The 16,418-nt window shown below is 42.6% G+C and overlaps 1 protein-coding gene across 3 annotated transcripts in view; it reads right to left on the bottom strand.

The window, feature by feature from the left end:
* IGF2BP3 (insulin like growth factor 2 mRNA binding protein 3) overlaps positions 1–16,418 on the bottom strand; it is a 143,820-nt gene that overhangs the window by 5,450 nt on the left and 121,952 nt on the right. For 2 of the 3 annotated variants that reach the window (XM_043462831.1, XM_043462833.1), the window contains exons 8-12: positions 15,176–15,298; positions 12,877–13,012; positions 11,189–11,314; positions 4,098–4,217; positions 458–532 (exon numbers count right to left, since the gene is read on the bottom strand). In XM_043462831.1, coding sequence (XP_043318766.1) covers positions 458–532; positions 4,098–4,217; positions 11,189–11,314; positions 12,877–13,012; positions 15,176–15,298 — 580 coding nt within the window. The remainder of the gene's footprint in view (positions 1–457; positions 533–4,097; positions 4,218–11,188; positions 11,315–12,876; positions 13,013–15,175; positions 15,299–16,418) is intronic. The other variant, XM_043462832.1, reaches the window with a different exon arrangement.

The following is a 16,418-nucleotide window of genomic DNA, read 5'->3' on the forward strand; positions in this document are numbered from 1 at the left end:
GCCCTTTCTACCTCTAAAATTCTGAATATTAGAGTGACTAATAGAGAAACTGTGGACCAGGGAGTTAAATGAAGTTAACTCAAGGGTAAGAGGAAAAAGGAACATTTGAAGTCACGGTCGAAGATTCTTAGGGACAGGAGGAAAAATCTGAGAGTAACAAAGCATACAAACCATTCTTACCATGTCACCTTCACCTGTGCTAACAAGGCACTGAGCAAATTCTACCTTGGGAGATAGGCAAACCCAACGACCATTACAGAACTCTCACACAAAGGTTTTGGTTTATTTTTAAAATGTAATGTGGGGAATGTTTCTACTCTGTTCTTAGTCTTAGCAATTTTCAGTGAGAGATTCCTTCTACTGAGTACTGGATTTATTTAAGGGAGAAGCCAGGTTATAGAGTTTCTGAAAAGAAGGCATTCATCTGTCATCTGTGCACACACTCCAGGGCAAATACCTTGAACTGAGCCTCCGGCGGCCCGGTGATAATCACCATCCTCACTTTAGCATCTGGTGCTTCAGCTGGAGCGATCTGGAACAGACCAGAAATGGTCACAACACTTTCCAGTTCCACTGATAGAAAATGTTACACAAACCAGCCTGTCTTTGCACATGACTTACTGAAATGTAGAAAATAAGCCTTCTGGAAGAAAGTTACAGAGAGGCAGTGATGAGTGTGGGTCCGTTAGTTATGGCTCCTGCCACATCCTGTATGCTCACACCACACCTGGCCCACTTCACCAACAGGGAGACCAAAGGCTAGAAAGTCACCTGGCCCCTGATCACACAGGCTAGTGGAGCTGGAGGAAGAGCTGTGTCCGGCTCCACCACCGTGTTGCTCCTCACTGCACCACTGGGTGCTCAATGTGTGGTCCTTGGTCCCACACGCAGCATCACACCCTGGGCTTCCCACATGTGCAAGAAACTGCTTGGGTCACAAATCTGCAACGTGGTGTGTATACATACGTATAGATATGTGGTACTAATGTCCCCCCAAAGTACACTCCCTGGAGTAACACATAGAACATACATTAATCTGACAGAAGAGTGAACTCCGACTTCTATTTTGGCAGAGCGTATGAAATCACATAAAAGGCCAGGCCAGGGATACGCTGCAGAGACTGTTGAAGGGGAAAAAAAGCCAGCATTCCCTCAGCACTAAAGGATTTTGGCAGTCTGGGTGGTAGGAATTGTTTGAAGAACAATATTTTGCTAGACATTCGCTGTGCAAGAAGCAACTCCCTATGGTAAATAATGGGAGTAGGAAGCAAAACCCACAATAAAAGCCTCCGCACTCACCATTCAGCATGGTCACCATCAGTCACTTACAGTCTAGCACCCCTGCCCTACAGAGGTACAGTCAAGACCAAGTGTTCTCTGTTAACACAGGTATGCTTTCTCACCCCCTGAAAGTAAAGCTAACACTCCTGTTACTCAGAGGCCCCAAATCTTTACGCTGGGCACTAATTTTGAATCTGGAAAAAAAGCCAATAATTATTTTAGACCACACTCTTAGAATTATTCACAGAAAACCCCTAGAAAGAAGGTATCATTCTGATTTCCCTCCCCTGTACCCCTCACTGGGCTACCCAGCCTGCAGGATCTCAGCTCCCTGAGCAAGGATCTCACCTGCACTGCCCCTGCCGTGACAGCACAGAATCTTAGCCACTGGACCACCAGGCAAGTCCCTGGCTTGCTTTTTTAAAAAGAACCTTTGTCTCTGTCAGTCCTGGTGGTAGAGGACTGGAGGTGAGAGCACTCATATACTGAGGTTCAGTTTGCTTGAGTCGCTCAGTCGTGTCTGATCTTTGTGACCGCAGCACGCCAGGCCTCCCTGTCCATCACCAACTCCTGGAGGTTACTCAAACTCATGCCCAATGAGTCGGTGATGCCATCCAGCCACCTCATCTTCTGTTGTCCCCTTCTCCTTTTGCCTTCAGTCTTTCCCAGCTTCAGGGTCTTTTCCAGAAGTTTAGTTCTTTGCATCTGGTGGCCAAAATATTGGAGCTTCAGCTTCAAGCATCAGTCCTTCCAACGAATATTCAGGACTGATTTCCTTTAGGATGAACTGGTTGGATCTCCTTGCAGTCCAAGGGACTCTCAAGAGTCTTCTCCAACACCACAGCTCAAAAGCATCAATTCTTTTTTTTTTTTTTATTAGTTGGAGGCTAATTACTTCACAAAAAGCATCAATTCTTAAGCGCTCAGTTTTCTTTATAGTCCAACTTTCACATCCATACACGACTACTGGAAAAACCATAGCTTTGACTAGACAGGCCTTTGCTGGCAATGTCTCTGCTTTTTAATATGCTGTCTAGGTTAGTCATAGCTTTTCTTCCAAGGAGCAAGTAAGTGTCTTTTAATTTCCTGGCTGCAGTCACCATCTGCAGTTATTTTGGAGCCCCCCAAAATAAAGTCTCTCACTGTTTCCATTGTTTCCCCCTTCTATTTGCCATGAAGTGATAAGACCAGATGCCATGATCTTAGTTTTCTGAATGCTGAGTTTTAATATTGAGTTTAATACTGAGGTTAGGAGTACAAACTGCTCTAATGTCTGAGAAGCTGAAAAACAAAAGCACATACCGAGACTCACCAGATCTACTTTTGTAGACTCATGTGAAAGAATAAGGTTGTATATGACAATATGACCAAAGGAACTTAGTCCATCACTGTGCAGGAGAAACTGGAACGATCTTAATGTCCAGTAAGTTAACAAATAACTATGGTTTGGTGATACCAGATGTGCAGGTACATATTAAAGTACCTATGTGGGAATTTACATTATGGAAATCTAGCCAAGTGCTAAGAGTGCTAATGCACCTTGCACATTATGCATGTTTCAGACTTTTTGGAAAGAAAAATACTTTGCCCTCATCATCAAAACTCCAAGAAAGACAAAGAAAAAGAGCCCGGTGTCCAAATACCCAATTCTTGTTCATAAAACATTCACTGCAATTTTTCCAAAAACACAGTATCTGGCAGGTTCTTTTTTGTGCATGAGCATGTTTTAATTCATTAATCAGGAAACTAACAGGACAGTAAAGTTAGGTCACCACTTGGTCTTTTTACCATGTCTCTTCCTTCACCTGTTTGTTTATTTTGGCTGCATTTTCTGTTCAGGTATTTCTCTTTTGCTACGAGAGCACATATGAGGGCTTTCCTGTGTATCTTGCTTTCTGATTAACTGTGAAGTTTATGTACACTAAAACTCACTTGGTGACAAATGCAGTTGTAAGCACCACCACAATCGACAGTCTGGCACTCTCAAAATTTCCTCATGCTGCCTCTTTGTTTCCAACCCTTCCTCCAATTCCTGGCAACCACTGACTTTTCTCCTCCATTTCCATAGTTCTGTTTTTTCCAGAACTTTCATAACTGGGATCATACAGTATATAGCCTCTTGAGTCTTCTTTTTCTTAGCATAATATGTGTGGTCTTTATCAATAGCTCCCTCCTTTTTAGTGCTGAGTAATCTTTGTTATATAGATAAGCCACAGTTTATGCATTTGCTAGTTGACTTCTTCCCCCTTTCCCAGTTATAAATAAAGATGTTATGAACACTTGAGTGCAATGTGGGTTTTTTGGTACTATATTCAAATATTTATTTGAATATAATATCAAATATCAATAAATATTCAAAATATTTATTTGAATATATATAAGACATAACCAAAACAAACCCTCCAGCACACTGATGTTTTCCTGACGAAAGCTATGACTGTATCAGGACTTTGTCAGTTTGTGTATTCCTTAAAACACAAGGATTACAGCCTTGATTGTTAGGACGCACAGTAGCGTCATCTGGGAGGGAGGGACTAAGGCCACCACCCCCAGGGAAGATGAGCTAGAAGGAATGTCTACCCAAGGTCACAGCGGAGCAGAACCCCACTCCAGGGCTGGGCTCCTTACCTCCAGACTGCTTTTTCTGGAGAGAGAATTTAGCTTACCTTGTTTAAGCTAGTGTTACACGGAGTTTCCCATCACACCCTATGTAACCCCAGTACAGAGTGCTACATTCAGTTCACAGAGTGGCAGACTCACGTCTGTACCGTGCTGTCCTTAAAGCAGCAGGAGAGCCGCAGCTCGCAGGACAGTACCTTAATAGACGCTCCTGCGAAGCGAGAAAGCTGTTTGATGTGCTGCCCTTGCTTGCCGATGATGGCGCCTACAGACAGCGCTGGGATGAAGAGATGGACGGTCTCCGTTTCAGATTGCTGCTGGAAAAGACAGGACATCCATGCTTAGTGGATATAGATCAGGCTGTGGTGTGGGCATAGGGATGGGGGCATTCTTCTACTGTTAGGAATATTCGGATAGTTTTAGGAAAAAATCACCACAGTAAGTTGACATGACTACCTAACAGGTTGGGAAGTTCTCATATTCATCCTGAAAGTATTAGTATTTAAAACAATACCACTTTTCTGTGTAAAATTTCCTTAAAGCTTAGAACGCTGAGTTACAGATTTACAACAAATTGTGTGGCACTTGACGTTGGTCCACCAAATGACATAACCACTCTTAGCACACAAAGACTGCGAGTGTCAATAACCACTTCCTTTCCTCCCTGTAAGCCCTGTGTGGGGACAGAGAGCGTGCTAAGTCTTCAGTTTCTTTCTCTGAATCACCTGAAAATGTATGTCAGTTATACCTCAATTAAAAAATTCACCCCCCCAAAAAGAGTTTAATTGAATCACAAAGGAAAGATGCTCTCTACTAGACCAAGGAAAAGAAATCAACAGGTTTGTTGTCTCATCTGCATACATCCATCTAAAGCATGTGTAAAACACTTTTAACTGAAATTTTTAAGGATTATGAGAATAAAACACATCACAGAAAAGTTGCCCCCCAAAAAACCCAATTACTGTATGTTTCCCTGACAGTTACATTGTTCTATCTGAGGACTTTTTGGGGAACACTTCAAGAAAGTATGGTTTCCAGTTTCTCACTAATTTGTCTAACACTACAGTCGGGTCTTTTAACATAAATCTTGTGCCCATGTACAAATACTTCTAAGATTTTATGTAAAAAAATAAAAAAAGATTTTATGTAATAAAAACGCTGGGTTGCAGCATGAACATTTAAAATTTATATTTCTAAACTCTCATGCTAATTATCTTACAGTCAATAAATGTGTACAAGACAGAGGGAAGTCATTTTGGTTTAAAACATGCCTTTCCCACATACAAAAAATTAGAGCAGTGTGTGATTCTAGACCTCATGTCTTGTTTCCTACACAGAAAAATCGGAACTCTGCTCTCCTAAGCCCCTTTATTTTTCTGTTAACCACCCCTGCCCCACGTGCCCCCTTAGTTCGTATCCAAGTTAACCTAGCATTCAACTCTAGAAAGTGTTCTTGACAAAAGCCATTGTACTTTTCTCTGATCATGGCATTCTGTTTCTTCAGCATCAGTATAAATAGATGTGCACACACTACATTCTTTACAACCTGGCATCCCTGTGTTTCCCAGGATGCTCTAACACACTGCAGGTCTTCATACAGTGTCAGCCTAAGGAGTCTCCCTGGGGGCTCTGTAAGCATTCTTAGAACACACAAACCAGAAAAGGTTTTGCCTTCCCACTAAACTCTTGCCTGTAGAGATTTGTGGAAGAGGCCTGTTCTGCACAGCCTGGCCAAATCAACTTTTACTGCTATTCATCAGTGAAGAACAAAAATAAAATTAGTTCACCCTTCAGTATTTCCAAGTCATAGGAACAACGCCTCTCTCTGGAAAGCACCATACATCACAGCCTGCCAGGGTGTTACGCAATTACCATATACTATTTATTCCAGGGGCTTCCCAGACGGCACAGTGGTAAAAAAAAAAATCCACCTGTCGATGCAAGAGATGCAAAAGACACGGGTTCAATCCCTGGGTCAGGAAGATCCCTTGGAGAAGGAAATGGCAACCCACTCCAGAATTCTTGCCTGGAAAATCCCATGGACAGAGGAGCCTGGTGGGCTATGGTCCATGGGGTCGCAGAGAGTCAGACACATCTGAACACAGCACACAACTCATTTATTCCAGAGGTACAATTTAAGGCCTCTCTTAGTAACTGGATAGAACTGAATTAATGGTGACATTGCCTATCAACTGTGCTCAATGTTAATACCAATTTATTTTGTCATTCCGGTCCTTAAATTAAAATTTGTATATTAACCAATTTTCTGAAGTAAAGTGAAAGTTGCTCAGTCGTGTCTGACTTTTTGCGACCCCATGGATGTCCATGGAATTCTCTAGGCCAAAACACTGGAGTGGGTAGCCTTTCCCTTCTCCAGGGGATCTTCCCAACCCAGGGATCAAACCCAAGCCTCCCGCATTGCAGGCGGATTCTTTACCAGCTGAGCCACAAGGGAAGTCCTTCTAAAGTAAAGATAGGATCTATTTTGTCTTGCTAAGAACATCCATGTAATGTTCTTCTGAGTACACTTTTTTTTAAAGGGGGTGGTGAGGAGTCAGGGGTCTGGCAGTAATAAAGACCTTTCTTGTTTTGTTTTTTTAAAGACTTTTCTAAGGATCAGACTAAATCTATCATGTACCTTGCCAAAATCTGCCCCATTGTATTTTGCCATGACTATGTAATTATTTGCTTTCTGGGCCATGTTCCAGGAATACTTTATGCTGCTTACAAAATACAGAAGATTTAGAAAGACAAAGGAAGTGAAGAAATAAGAGCAGAGGGACCTCAACAGAAAAGATAAAATAAAAAATGCTGTTATTATACAAATTTGGCTCTATGTTTCTTAGCAATTAATTAAAGCTAAGAAAAAAATTAACAGCATGATTTACCGTATCTTCAAGAGAAAACCTATTTGTTTAGTAAAAACTAGTTTTCCTGGGACTGACCCCAGAGATCAACTTCTGAATGTTCTTAGCGGCCTAAAGCACCAGGATCATCAGACCAGAAGTCCCAGAGCCTCACAGGACAGCCTGAGCATCTCAGCCTAGAAGAAACACGCTGACCACCACAGCTATGAGAAAAACCCATGGGCATAAATAACTACTGTCATCTCAAAAGCTGAACAAAAGCAATCATCTTTCCATACAGTGATGGAGGAGAGGCTACAGGTGCTTTTGTTTCACTGACTTTGGGGAGATGGGAGTGAGGTAGGAGATAATGAATGAACACATAGATTAAGGTGAGTGAAGCTCTGGGAAAGCAATGCTGGTGAAGAGACCAGGACTGAGAGGACCAAGCAGAAAGAAGGGCAAAGTCATGAAGCAAGCATCACTCTGCAGACAAAAAGTGCTCCACGGTGGGATGAAAGCAGAAGCAACAAATCTACAAGGCGGGTTAGCAGGAAGTGAAGGACGCATGCCGGGAGGCGGTGCCCCGGACTCAGGGACTGTGGTGTGTGCTCCTGACAATAGCACCTTAATGAGAAGGTGACTTTCCAGGTGTCTGCAGCCTGATGAAAACCTTTCTGAATGCCACCCAGATCCCTCTGTCCAGTTTCATATCCAACAAGCACATCCCTGACCATAAATTACTTCTCAAGCAAAATTTCCTCCAGGAGTATAAGGCACCTCACATAAACCTCCTGTCTACCGGAGAGTCATTAAACCGGCTCACTCTGTATGGTAAGCCATGCTTTCAGGGTTAGGACACCCAAATAAGTAAATAGTTTTTACTTATAAAGTTCAGAAGCCATAACAATGGGTTATGACAAGTCTCTTTCACCTGTGAATTTAAGACTCCGAGGTGGTTTTGAGAAGATCCATCAGCTTTACCTCTTCACGTTACACATTCTTCGCATGGAAGTTAATGTTCACCTGCGTTACCCTGAACCCTTCTCCCTAAACCCTCAGAGGTGAGTGATACTCAGGCCACAAGCCGCTTCCCAGTGGATTTCTGCCAGATGCCTATTGGCAGCACTTCCTCTGGAGTTCTTGGCAGCCTCCGGGCTATAGCTTGAAATAACAGAAGAACAAAGCTGCTCAACTGAAAGTTTGCTTAACTGGTGAAGTCTGCCAATGAGTAATTTCTAATCATCTATCATGAGGAGATAGAAGAATGAGCAAACAGTAAGGTTAAGTGTATTTACTTTGTGGGGAACAGAACCTAAGACACCACAAAGGCACGGACACAAGCATGCCGGCCAACAAGCCCAGCCTCCAGGAACCTGGCAGGATGCCAGCAACGCCCTGTGGCTCGTATAGACATACTCCTGGGGGTTTTGTTTCATTTGTTGTGTTTTAATGGATTTTGGCCTGGAACTGGAATCGAGTTTACTCAACTTCATGAACTGAACTCAAGTCTTTTTTTAAGAAAGGCAAAGAAAGTTTCTCCATATACTAAGTACAAGGCCTCTTAGAGATAACATATGCAATGAGTTATTTACTTTGAAACTGTTTACTAGCAAATGAGTCACACCCGCTGTAAGACATCCTCAAGAGGAGGACTAAGACTCCATGAAAGTCATTTAATCTAACAGTCCCTTTCAAATTACAGTTTTGCTTCTTAAAGACCACTTCAAAGTAGATGAGGCCCAAGAAAGTGTTCACCTTTCTTGTCTCTTCCATAAGCAGAAAGTTAGCAATTTTAAGATTACACTGTTGTTCTAGAGGCTTGGGAAGACTCCAAAGGCGCTATCAAAATGATGGAGACGACAGCTCTTGAGCTAAGTTCTGCCAACCCCAACGCAAGCCGCCAAACCACCCAGCTGTGGGTGGTGGCGTGTGTGATGCCGATTCCAGCTCCTCCTCTGCTCACTAGCTGCCAACTGCCTCTTCCCTACTGTTCCAGCATCTCTGAAAGGAGCATTTCCTGTCATTTATAAACTCAAAGTCTGCCAATTAAGTACTGCATGAGCCAGCTGCTAGGCAGGAACTAGAGACTTTTTGTCTGCTGGAAGAACCGACTCTCTGGCTCTACTGCAAACATCAGCCTGGCAGGCTGCAGGAAGAAGAGTGTGTTTTAGGGGGAGAGACGGGCAAAGTTCTGGAACAGAACGGAGACGAGGAATTTATCCAAAGAGGAGATGCATCAAGTTCTACTTCACGTTACAAAGCAAAAGTGAGAAAACATGAGCAGAAAAAATGAAACAATTCTCAAAGAGGAAGCAGTGCATAAAAACAGAGTCAGTCTTTGAACCATTTAGTCATCAATACCTACTCCTTGCCAGGCAATGTAGAAAGTAAAAACAGAGATTTGCTACTAACCTACAGGCATCGAGGATAAAGAGACTCTCTTTGTTAGTAACCTGACTTCTCGGTGAGAACGTCTACAGAACAGTAATGGAGGAGAGTGTTGTCAGTGCCGAGAGCAAACACCTCCCGACCTTTAATTCTCTAACCCAGTTTTTAAATACAGGCACACCCCAGAGACACTGCAGACCACTGCATTGGATGGAGTATCAGAATAAAGTGAATCGCACAAATTTTTTTGTTTCCCAGTGCATGTAAGTTATGTTTCTGCTACAGTGTTGCCTATTAAATATACAAGAGCATTATGTCAAACTGTACATACCTGATTAAAACTAATGCTACTGGAAACATGTTACCAACAGATTTGCTCAATGTAGGCTGCTGCAGACCTTCAATTTGTAAGAAAGAGTTTCAAATTCTGTAAAAATTAAACTGTTGGAAAGAATAGTTCTTAGAGATAATTCATCTAGCTCAGTTTTTTCACCATGTGGATGAGAAACCTAGAGCAAGGAGGAGACTGACCTACAGTGTCAGAGAGACGGTGGGGCCCAGGGTCTCCCTCCAGGGCTCGCTTCCTTTCCACCCATCCCCTATAGCACCAAGTTGTAAACACATGAGCCGCTCCACATCACTCTCAGCTGTGGCACAAAGCCGTGGGTGTCCGACCCTGTCCACGCCAGACTCTTCTGTCCATGGGATTTCCCAGGCAAGAATACTGGGGTGGGCTGCCATGCCCTCCTCCTTCCAGACCCAGGGATCGAACCTGTGTTTTTTTTTTTTAAGTCTTCTGCTTTGGCAGGTGGGTTCTTTACCACTAGTTCAACCTGGGAAGCCCCACAAAGCTTTAGAATCAAGTCTATTCACACCTGATATGAAATTCTGATGCCTATCTTTAGATTAAGGAGCTTTGTTACATGGTTTCTAGGCCCCAAAGAGGTTTGAAGTGGCAGGTGAGCTGCAGGGGAAGATGCAAATGTCGCCAACAGCAGTGGCAGAAACAAACATGCTACAAGACCAGAGCAAAAGCTAATAGCACACCCAGCAGCCTGGTGGCTTCAAGGACAGGCAAAGGCAATTCGCATTCTTACAGGGATAAAATGTGATCTCATAACCCGTGTTCTTCGCAGAACTCCAGTGGCTTTTTATTCTACAAGTGCTCTAAGCACTGACAGAGCAGAACCCCCGCCTTTTCCCTGAAGACTTCCTTCAGTTTGGTGTAGCAGGTACCGCTCACAACTTTATGTCATAGGAGAGTCAAATAGGAAGAAAGAGATAGAAAAGGGAATTCAAGAAGGAAGATCCTAGAATGTTAATTTTATTTCACATGATTGTCTTCAATTATTATTGATAATGCGACTGAACTGAGAACTTCTTTCAAAAAAAATTCTTGTATACAGTGTCTGCCAGGCTGCATTTATTTTCATACTATCACTGGCCTGTTTCTAACCTCAGGGAAAACGCTACTCTTAAAAAGGAAATATAAAAATTACAATTTCTTAACGACACGATTATTTCTTAATGACACACCTGTTTACAAAACAAATAAAAGCTCTTTAATGTCTGCACACAAACACACACACACACAGCACATTTGTGGGCAAGACTATCTGAGCTCACCACTTAATAAAGCACAACATTCAAAATGGAAAATGTGTCTAGTCTTTACTGGCCTTTCAGGTGAAGTTCAGGATGAAGGAAGCCTATTCAAAATCCTCTCTACATTTAAAAGTAAGAAACCTCTTTCCCCCTCCCCAGAGTCTCAAATTTTTCTTTTGATATTTGAAAATGCATGTTGACAACCCTGCCACCCAAGAACTTCAAAAGAAATAACTCCTGTGTGTCTACAGAGAGAAGAAGGTCCTAGTGACAAGAACTGGAAAGCCCGTGCCAGATCCAGACTGACAAGTGGTCACACAGGGGTCAGGTTTTACCTCAAGATTTTCCCCAATTAGCATTTAATGTCACACCACTTGAGGGCAACAAAGTCTGACTGTGTCCCTTGACATCACCCCCCTCAACCATAAGGAAAGGTTATGTCTTACCTCAAACTGTGGGTAAGGAGGAGTCATAGCTGATGGGGGCCCTGAGGTGGGAGGTGGCATCCCAGACGTGGGTGGGAACAGACCCAAGGCGTTCAGATTTAATCCAGGAATTAGATGTGCTTGAAGCTGCAATGGTAAAAAAAAGGTCCCTTCATTTTACAGTTACAAGATCAAGTACAAGTGAGCATTTATACGTGATAATATCCAGATTGTGACCTCTTGTCAAGTAAAGAAAAAAATCATTTTGTGAGTTAAATTTTAAAACAAAGCAGATGTTCCATGTGATTATACTTCGGGTTACAGGTTATGTCTGTACATAATTCTTGCTATTTTAAACTCCATGTGCTGTCTTCCTCCTCTTTGATCTGAAGGCACACTGGGTTTCTCAAAGCAGGGAACACAGCCTTCCTTGCCTTTATGAGCAGCTCTCAGTGCTGACATACATGTTATCTGTACTCTCTGAGCACACAGTAAAGAGAGACAGTATCTTGCATGAATTGAAGAAGCAAAAAAACAAGATATGTTCATTGAAAAGCAGGATAGATAACAGATATTAAGAGATCTTTACTCCATGAAAAAACTTGGTGGTCATGAATCTACAGACCTAAAACAAAATCAAGCTCTTTGGGAATCAGGTTCCATGCTCATGTCCCTTCAAATAAACCGATCTTTGGAATGGATCCAGGAGCCAGAAATGGGATTTGGTTTTGGTTTCATTTGCCAAGGGTTGAGAAAATAAAGTGAAGACTACAGAGTTCGGACTTGAGCATCCTCAAGCATGTTTTTTCAAGGCCTGTGTGGGCTTGGATTTACTCCCAAGTGACCCTGAAACACCTGGATGAGCAGTGATCATATGAAGGTAGGGAGGCAGTCATGTGGGGGTAAAATGATTAGCATTTAAGGCACTTCTCACAATGGCAGTATCATTTTTACACTTTCCCTTCTTTCAAGTGTAATGTTTCAGATGGCAGGCCCAGCTGATGAACTTTTTTTTTTTTCCAATCGTTTACTTGAAAATTCAAGATGGACTTTTGATATGCTACATTTTCCATACCATTCCATCCGTTATGGCACGTCAGCAATGCACTTTAATTGCCTTACCTGCACTACACAAATTTGTTTTGTCACTGGAAATTCTTTTATCACCAAGCTTTACGAGTAACCAGGTTTTAAATTTATCCTCATTACAGTACTTTTTATATACGCACTGTAGCTATTATAATCCTAATAAGCATGCAATGTAGGCAGTAGCCCCATTTTACAGATGAGGAAACTGTGCTCAGAGAGACCAAGTAAGTCGTCTATAAGAATAAAGCTACAGCTAATAAACGGTTGAGCTAAGATTCAAACCAGTTCACACACTCCTAAAGCCCACATTCCTATAATACTATAATCTCCCTCAAATTCACACTGTATGGGAGAGATTAGCCTTTTTTAGGGAGGTATTAACCTTACCTCACAGGTAGGGAAGCTAAGGCACAAAGTTAGCTAAAATCACAAAAGAGGGCCAAGCCTGAGGTCCAAGTTTGTGTCTGCCCAACTATCCCAGGGCACTCACCGTGATGCTCAAAGTCAATTAGAAACCACATCTAACAATGACGCCATTAAAGAAATCAATTTTAAGGCAATTGAAAACATCTCTGAACTGTTGATCAAAACAAAGACATTTCCTCCACATGAAAACTAACATTCATGGAAGCAATGTCGTTTTCGTACGACTCCCTGATTTTCTTCATTATCTCTTCCTCAGCCCTGGCGCAGGTTTCCACGCTGCCTTTCACCGTGATGGTGCGTTCCGGATTGTACAGTGTCAGCTCCTGCAATCTGCAGATTGAAACGGAGAGGCAAGGAAAAGACTGGAAATTACAGGAGGGAGACAGTTAATAACAGTTCAACCACAATTGGCAATTGAAACCCAACTGTGGAGGCTGGCAATGTGTAAAAGGAGGTGGTTAGACATCATGAAAAATGAGTATGCCCCAAAAGTTGTGAATACAAGAATTGTAACGCTGCAGGGGAATAGAAAATACTGCCCCTCCCACCTTCTCAGTAAGTATCTCTGGGTGTACGCAGTTCAATTAAGTCCATGTTTTTAAACAAATTATACTTCTTGACCACTTAAGGTGAGCTTTTTTCACAACAGTGAAATGTAAAGAAAATGATCCAGAGGAACCTATAGTTTTAGTGGAGCCCAAGAACCAGATGAATATAACCTTTAATAAGTGCGTTTCTAGTCTGCCCTGACCAATTTGGGGTGTAATTGGCCTTGTCATGCAACTGCATTTTTTGGATCACCAAGCAAGGGATAAGCAAGAAAATATTCCAAAATGGCACGCAGAATTCACATGTCTAAGCTTATTTTTGTTGCTAATTTTAGAATTTAGATTGATGTACACTTGAGGAAATAACACAAATCCACCCATTTTGACTGAATTTTAAAAATAGTCCCTCGATGACCATTTAGACAACTAAAAAGCTAAGATGTAACAGCAATATTCAGAAACTCCCTGCTTGTCTCAGCTCCTGTAGAAGCGTCAAAATCCATTCAGATGACACTAACACCATCTAAGTCTCAGCCATTCAACAGCCTTGAAGGGAAACCCATGGGAGGTACTTACCATGGAAACAAGACTCAGGAAATGGATGGAAAGGATACAGAATACTGGGACCGTTTCCTTTCATATTCTTAGGGTTAAAGCTCTCATTTTCACTACTAGCAAAGTGTCTCAAGCTAAACGTGAGGCAGATGAATGGTACGTTATTCCTTAACGTCTTCCTATACTTGTTAAAATATAAACATCCACACAATGAAGATGCTTCGTCTCAGACCCCGTACACAAGTGTATGTCTCCTCTTCAGGCTCCACCGATTCTCCCCTGAAGAGCATTTTCTATTAGTTTTTAAAATAGCTGCTTCCAGAACAGCCTTTATGATATATTTTTTTCCTCTTAAAACCTTCCCCTTTCTGAGCATAAAATTCAAGAGAGGGCAGGATCACTTGTTCTCTTTACCGGTTTGCAGTTTTTCCTTTCCCACCAAGCGGGACTCTCCCACTTCCTTTCCACTCCCACGTCTACAAAAACTCCTTGCTCCATGAACATACTGCCCCAGTCTTTCTCTACTATTCTTCATTAGTTCGTCAGTCTCTTTCCCCCTCAACTTTTTAGCATGCCCTGAAGGAAGTAAAAGTCACCCTCAGAAAAGAAAGGCCTTTCCACGTAATTCAGAGCATTCATGGACTGTAGGCATGGGGACTAGCCTCCAGGATCCCCACTCCCCAGTGACCGCCCCTCCCACACTGACCGAAGCTGACTTGTGTCAACAACAGCAGAAAAAAATGGTAAAGAGAGGGACTTCTGAGACTATGTCACAAAAGACACAGCTGCTTCTGTCTTCTTGTCTCTTAGGTTGTCTCTTGTTGTCTCTGTGAGGGAAGAGAGCTGCTATGACTTGAAGACGCCCCCAACAGCCCTGTGGGGGAGCTCAGCTGAGCTGAGGAGCTGAGGCCACATTCTAAGAGCAGCCATCAGCTTGGCAGCAACATCAAGAGACCCCCCCAGACCAGGACTACCCAGCCGTGCTGTGCCCCTGAATTCCCGCTCCACAGAAACCAGGTGAGCAATGAACGTTTACTCTTGTCTTTAGTGGCCAGTGTTGGGGTAATCTGCTATACAGCGATGGATAATACGCAGGGTTACACACTCCAGCTTTCAGAGCAGATGCCAGAAAACCCCAGCAAGACCTCAGTGAGGAAATACACATGGCAAGCATTAGTGTGTCCTGCCTCTGTAGTGGGAATAGAGAATGCTTTCACTGTGGGTTAGAAACAGATAGCAGGCAGGAGGGAAATGGGTTTGAGAAGTGAAGTATAAGCAGGGTGGTACAGGCCAGCTCCAAGAGTTGTAATCCACTTAATATATAACCTATAGCTTGGAAATGGTATTTTTGAAAGTTTTCTAATTCTAAAGAAAGCAAGGCAGCACTTACGGAGATATTGTGATTTTAGTGTCAGTGTCCTGCTCAATTTTTTTAAGATTCCGTCCTTCCTTACCAATGAGACGTCCTACAAAATTATTATGGGCTAAAATCTTCAAAGGAATCTCTTCTGTGCTGTAAAGAAAAAGAAAATAAAAAGGCCACCAATCAGAGTAAGTGTACCTATTCTAGGGTAAAAGGACAATATTCATTCATTAAACATTGACTTCCTGCCTACCGTAGGGGAAGCATTCTGCCAGGGACACTGTAAAGCCTGCTGACCATTAGCCCACATTCTAGCAACGCATGAAGAGAGGGGGATGAAAAAACACTGACAAGTATTTGGATAGGAGTTAATTTTTAAAAGTTTTCTTTTATTCATCTCAGGGAATGCCTTCCAATAATGGATTCTAGTTAGCTCTTTGAAAACACCTTATTCAAACCCATATTCTGAAACCCCCAATACCACCACCGACAACACGAAACAGCATGGTTTTAGAATAATGTTTAAATACACCCCTGGAGATAAAATGCACGACTTACAGAGGGAAACAAGAAACTCAACAGGGTTACACTTTGGAGGGAAGAGTCTAAGAGTAAGAGAGGGGACTTTCACTTTTCATTTTGTACCTTTCTGACTTTCCAAGTCATGTACATAGCACTGTGTTAACATGTCACTGGGGTCATCTAAGTGGTGGGCTTTTTCTTCACTTTTCTCTATACTAAAAAGTAATTTTAATCTTATAATAAAGCAACATATAATACCTTCTAATTAAAATACATGTAATGTACTTCAGAGGTCCCTCCAAATTAAATGCCGGTCATTAGGTCCCCAGGCTAGGACCAGTGTCTTACTCTGGACCCTCCTTTCAGCACACCACCATGCTAGATGCTACAGGCAGCAGAGAACCCAGCCTCTGCTCAAGGCTCCCATGCACAAGAGATTTAGAGTTTCAACCTGAAGCACCCGAATCAACATCCAGTTTCCCACAGCACAAGACTGGGGCCTTCCCAGCTCCGTTCTCCTGCTCCTGCAGGGGGGCTGGCAGACACAGGCCCAGCTCCTTCGAGCTCCAAGCATAGGAGTGAGGGTTTGGGGTCCCTGCTTTGGGTAAATCCCAGGGATGCTTCTTGGACCTTAGGTGAGCTTCCTGTGACCCCAACTGCCTTCTTTTTACAGCTGGACTTTTCCCATCAACACCACTCGCAACATAGCCAAACATGAATGAAAATGAAGCGTTTAAAAGACTTATGC

Source organism: Cervus canadensis, chromosome 3 (genome assembly GCF_019320065.1).
Source record: "Cervus canadensis isolate Bull #8, Minnesota chromosome 3, ASM1932006v1, whole genome shotgun sequence".
NCBI lineage: Eukaryota > Metazoa > Chordata > Mammalia > Artiodactyla > Cervidae > Cervus > Cervus canadensis.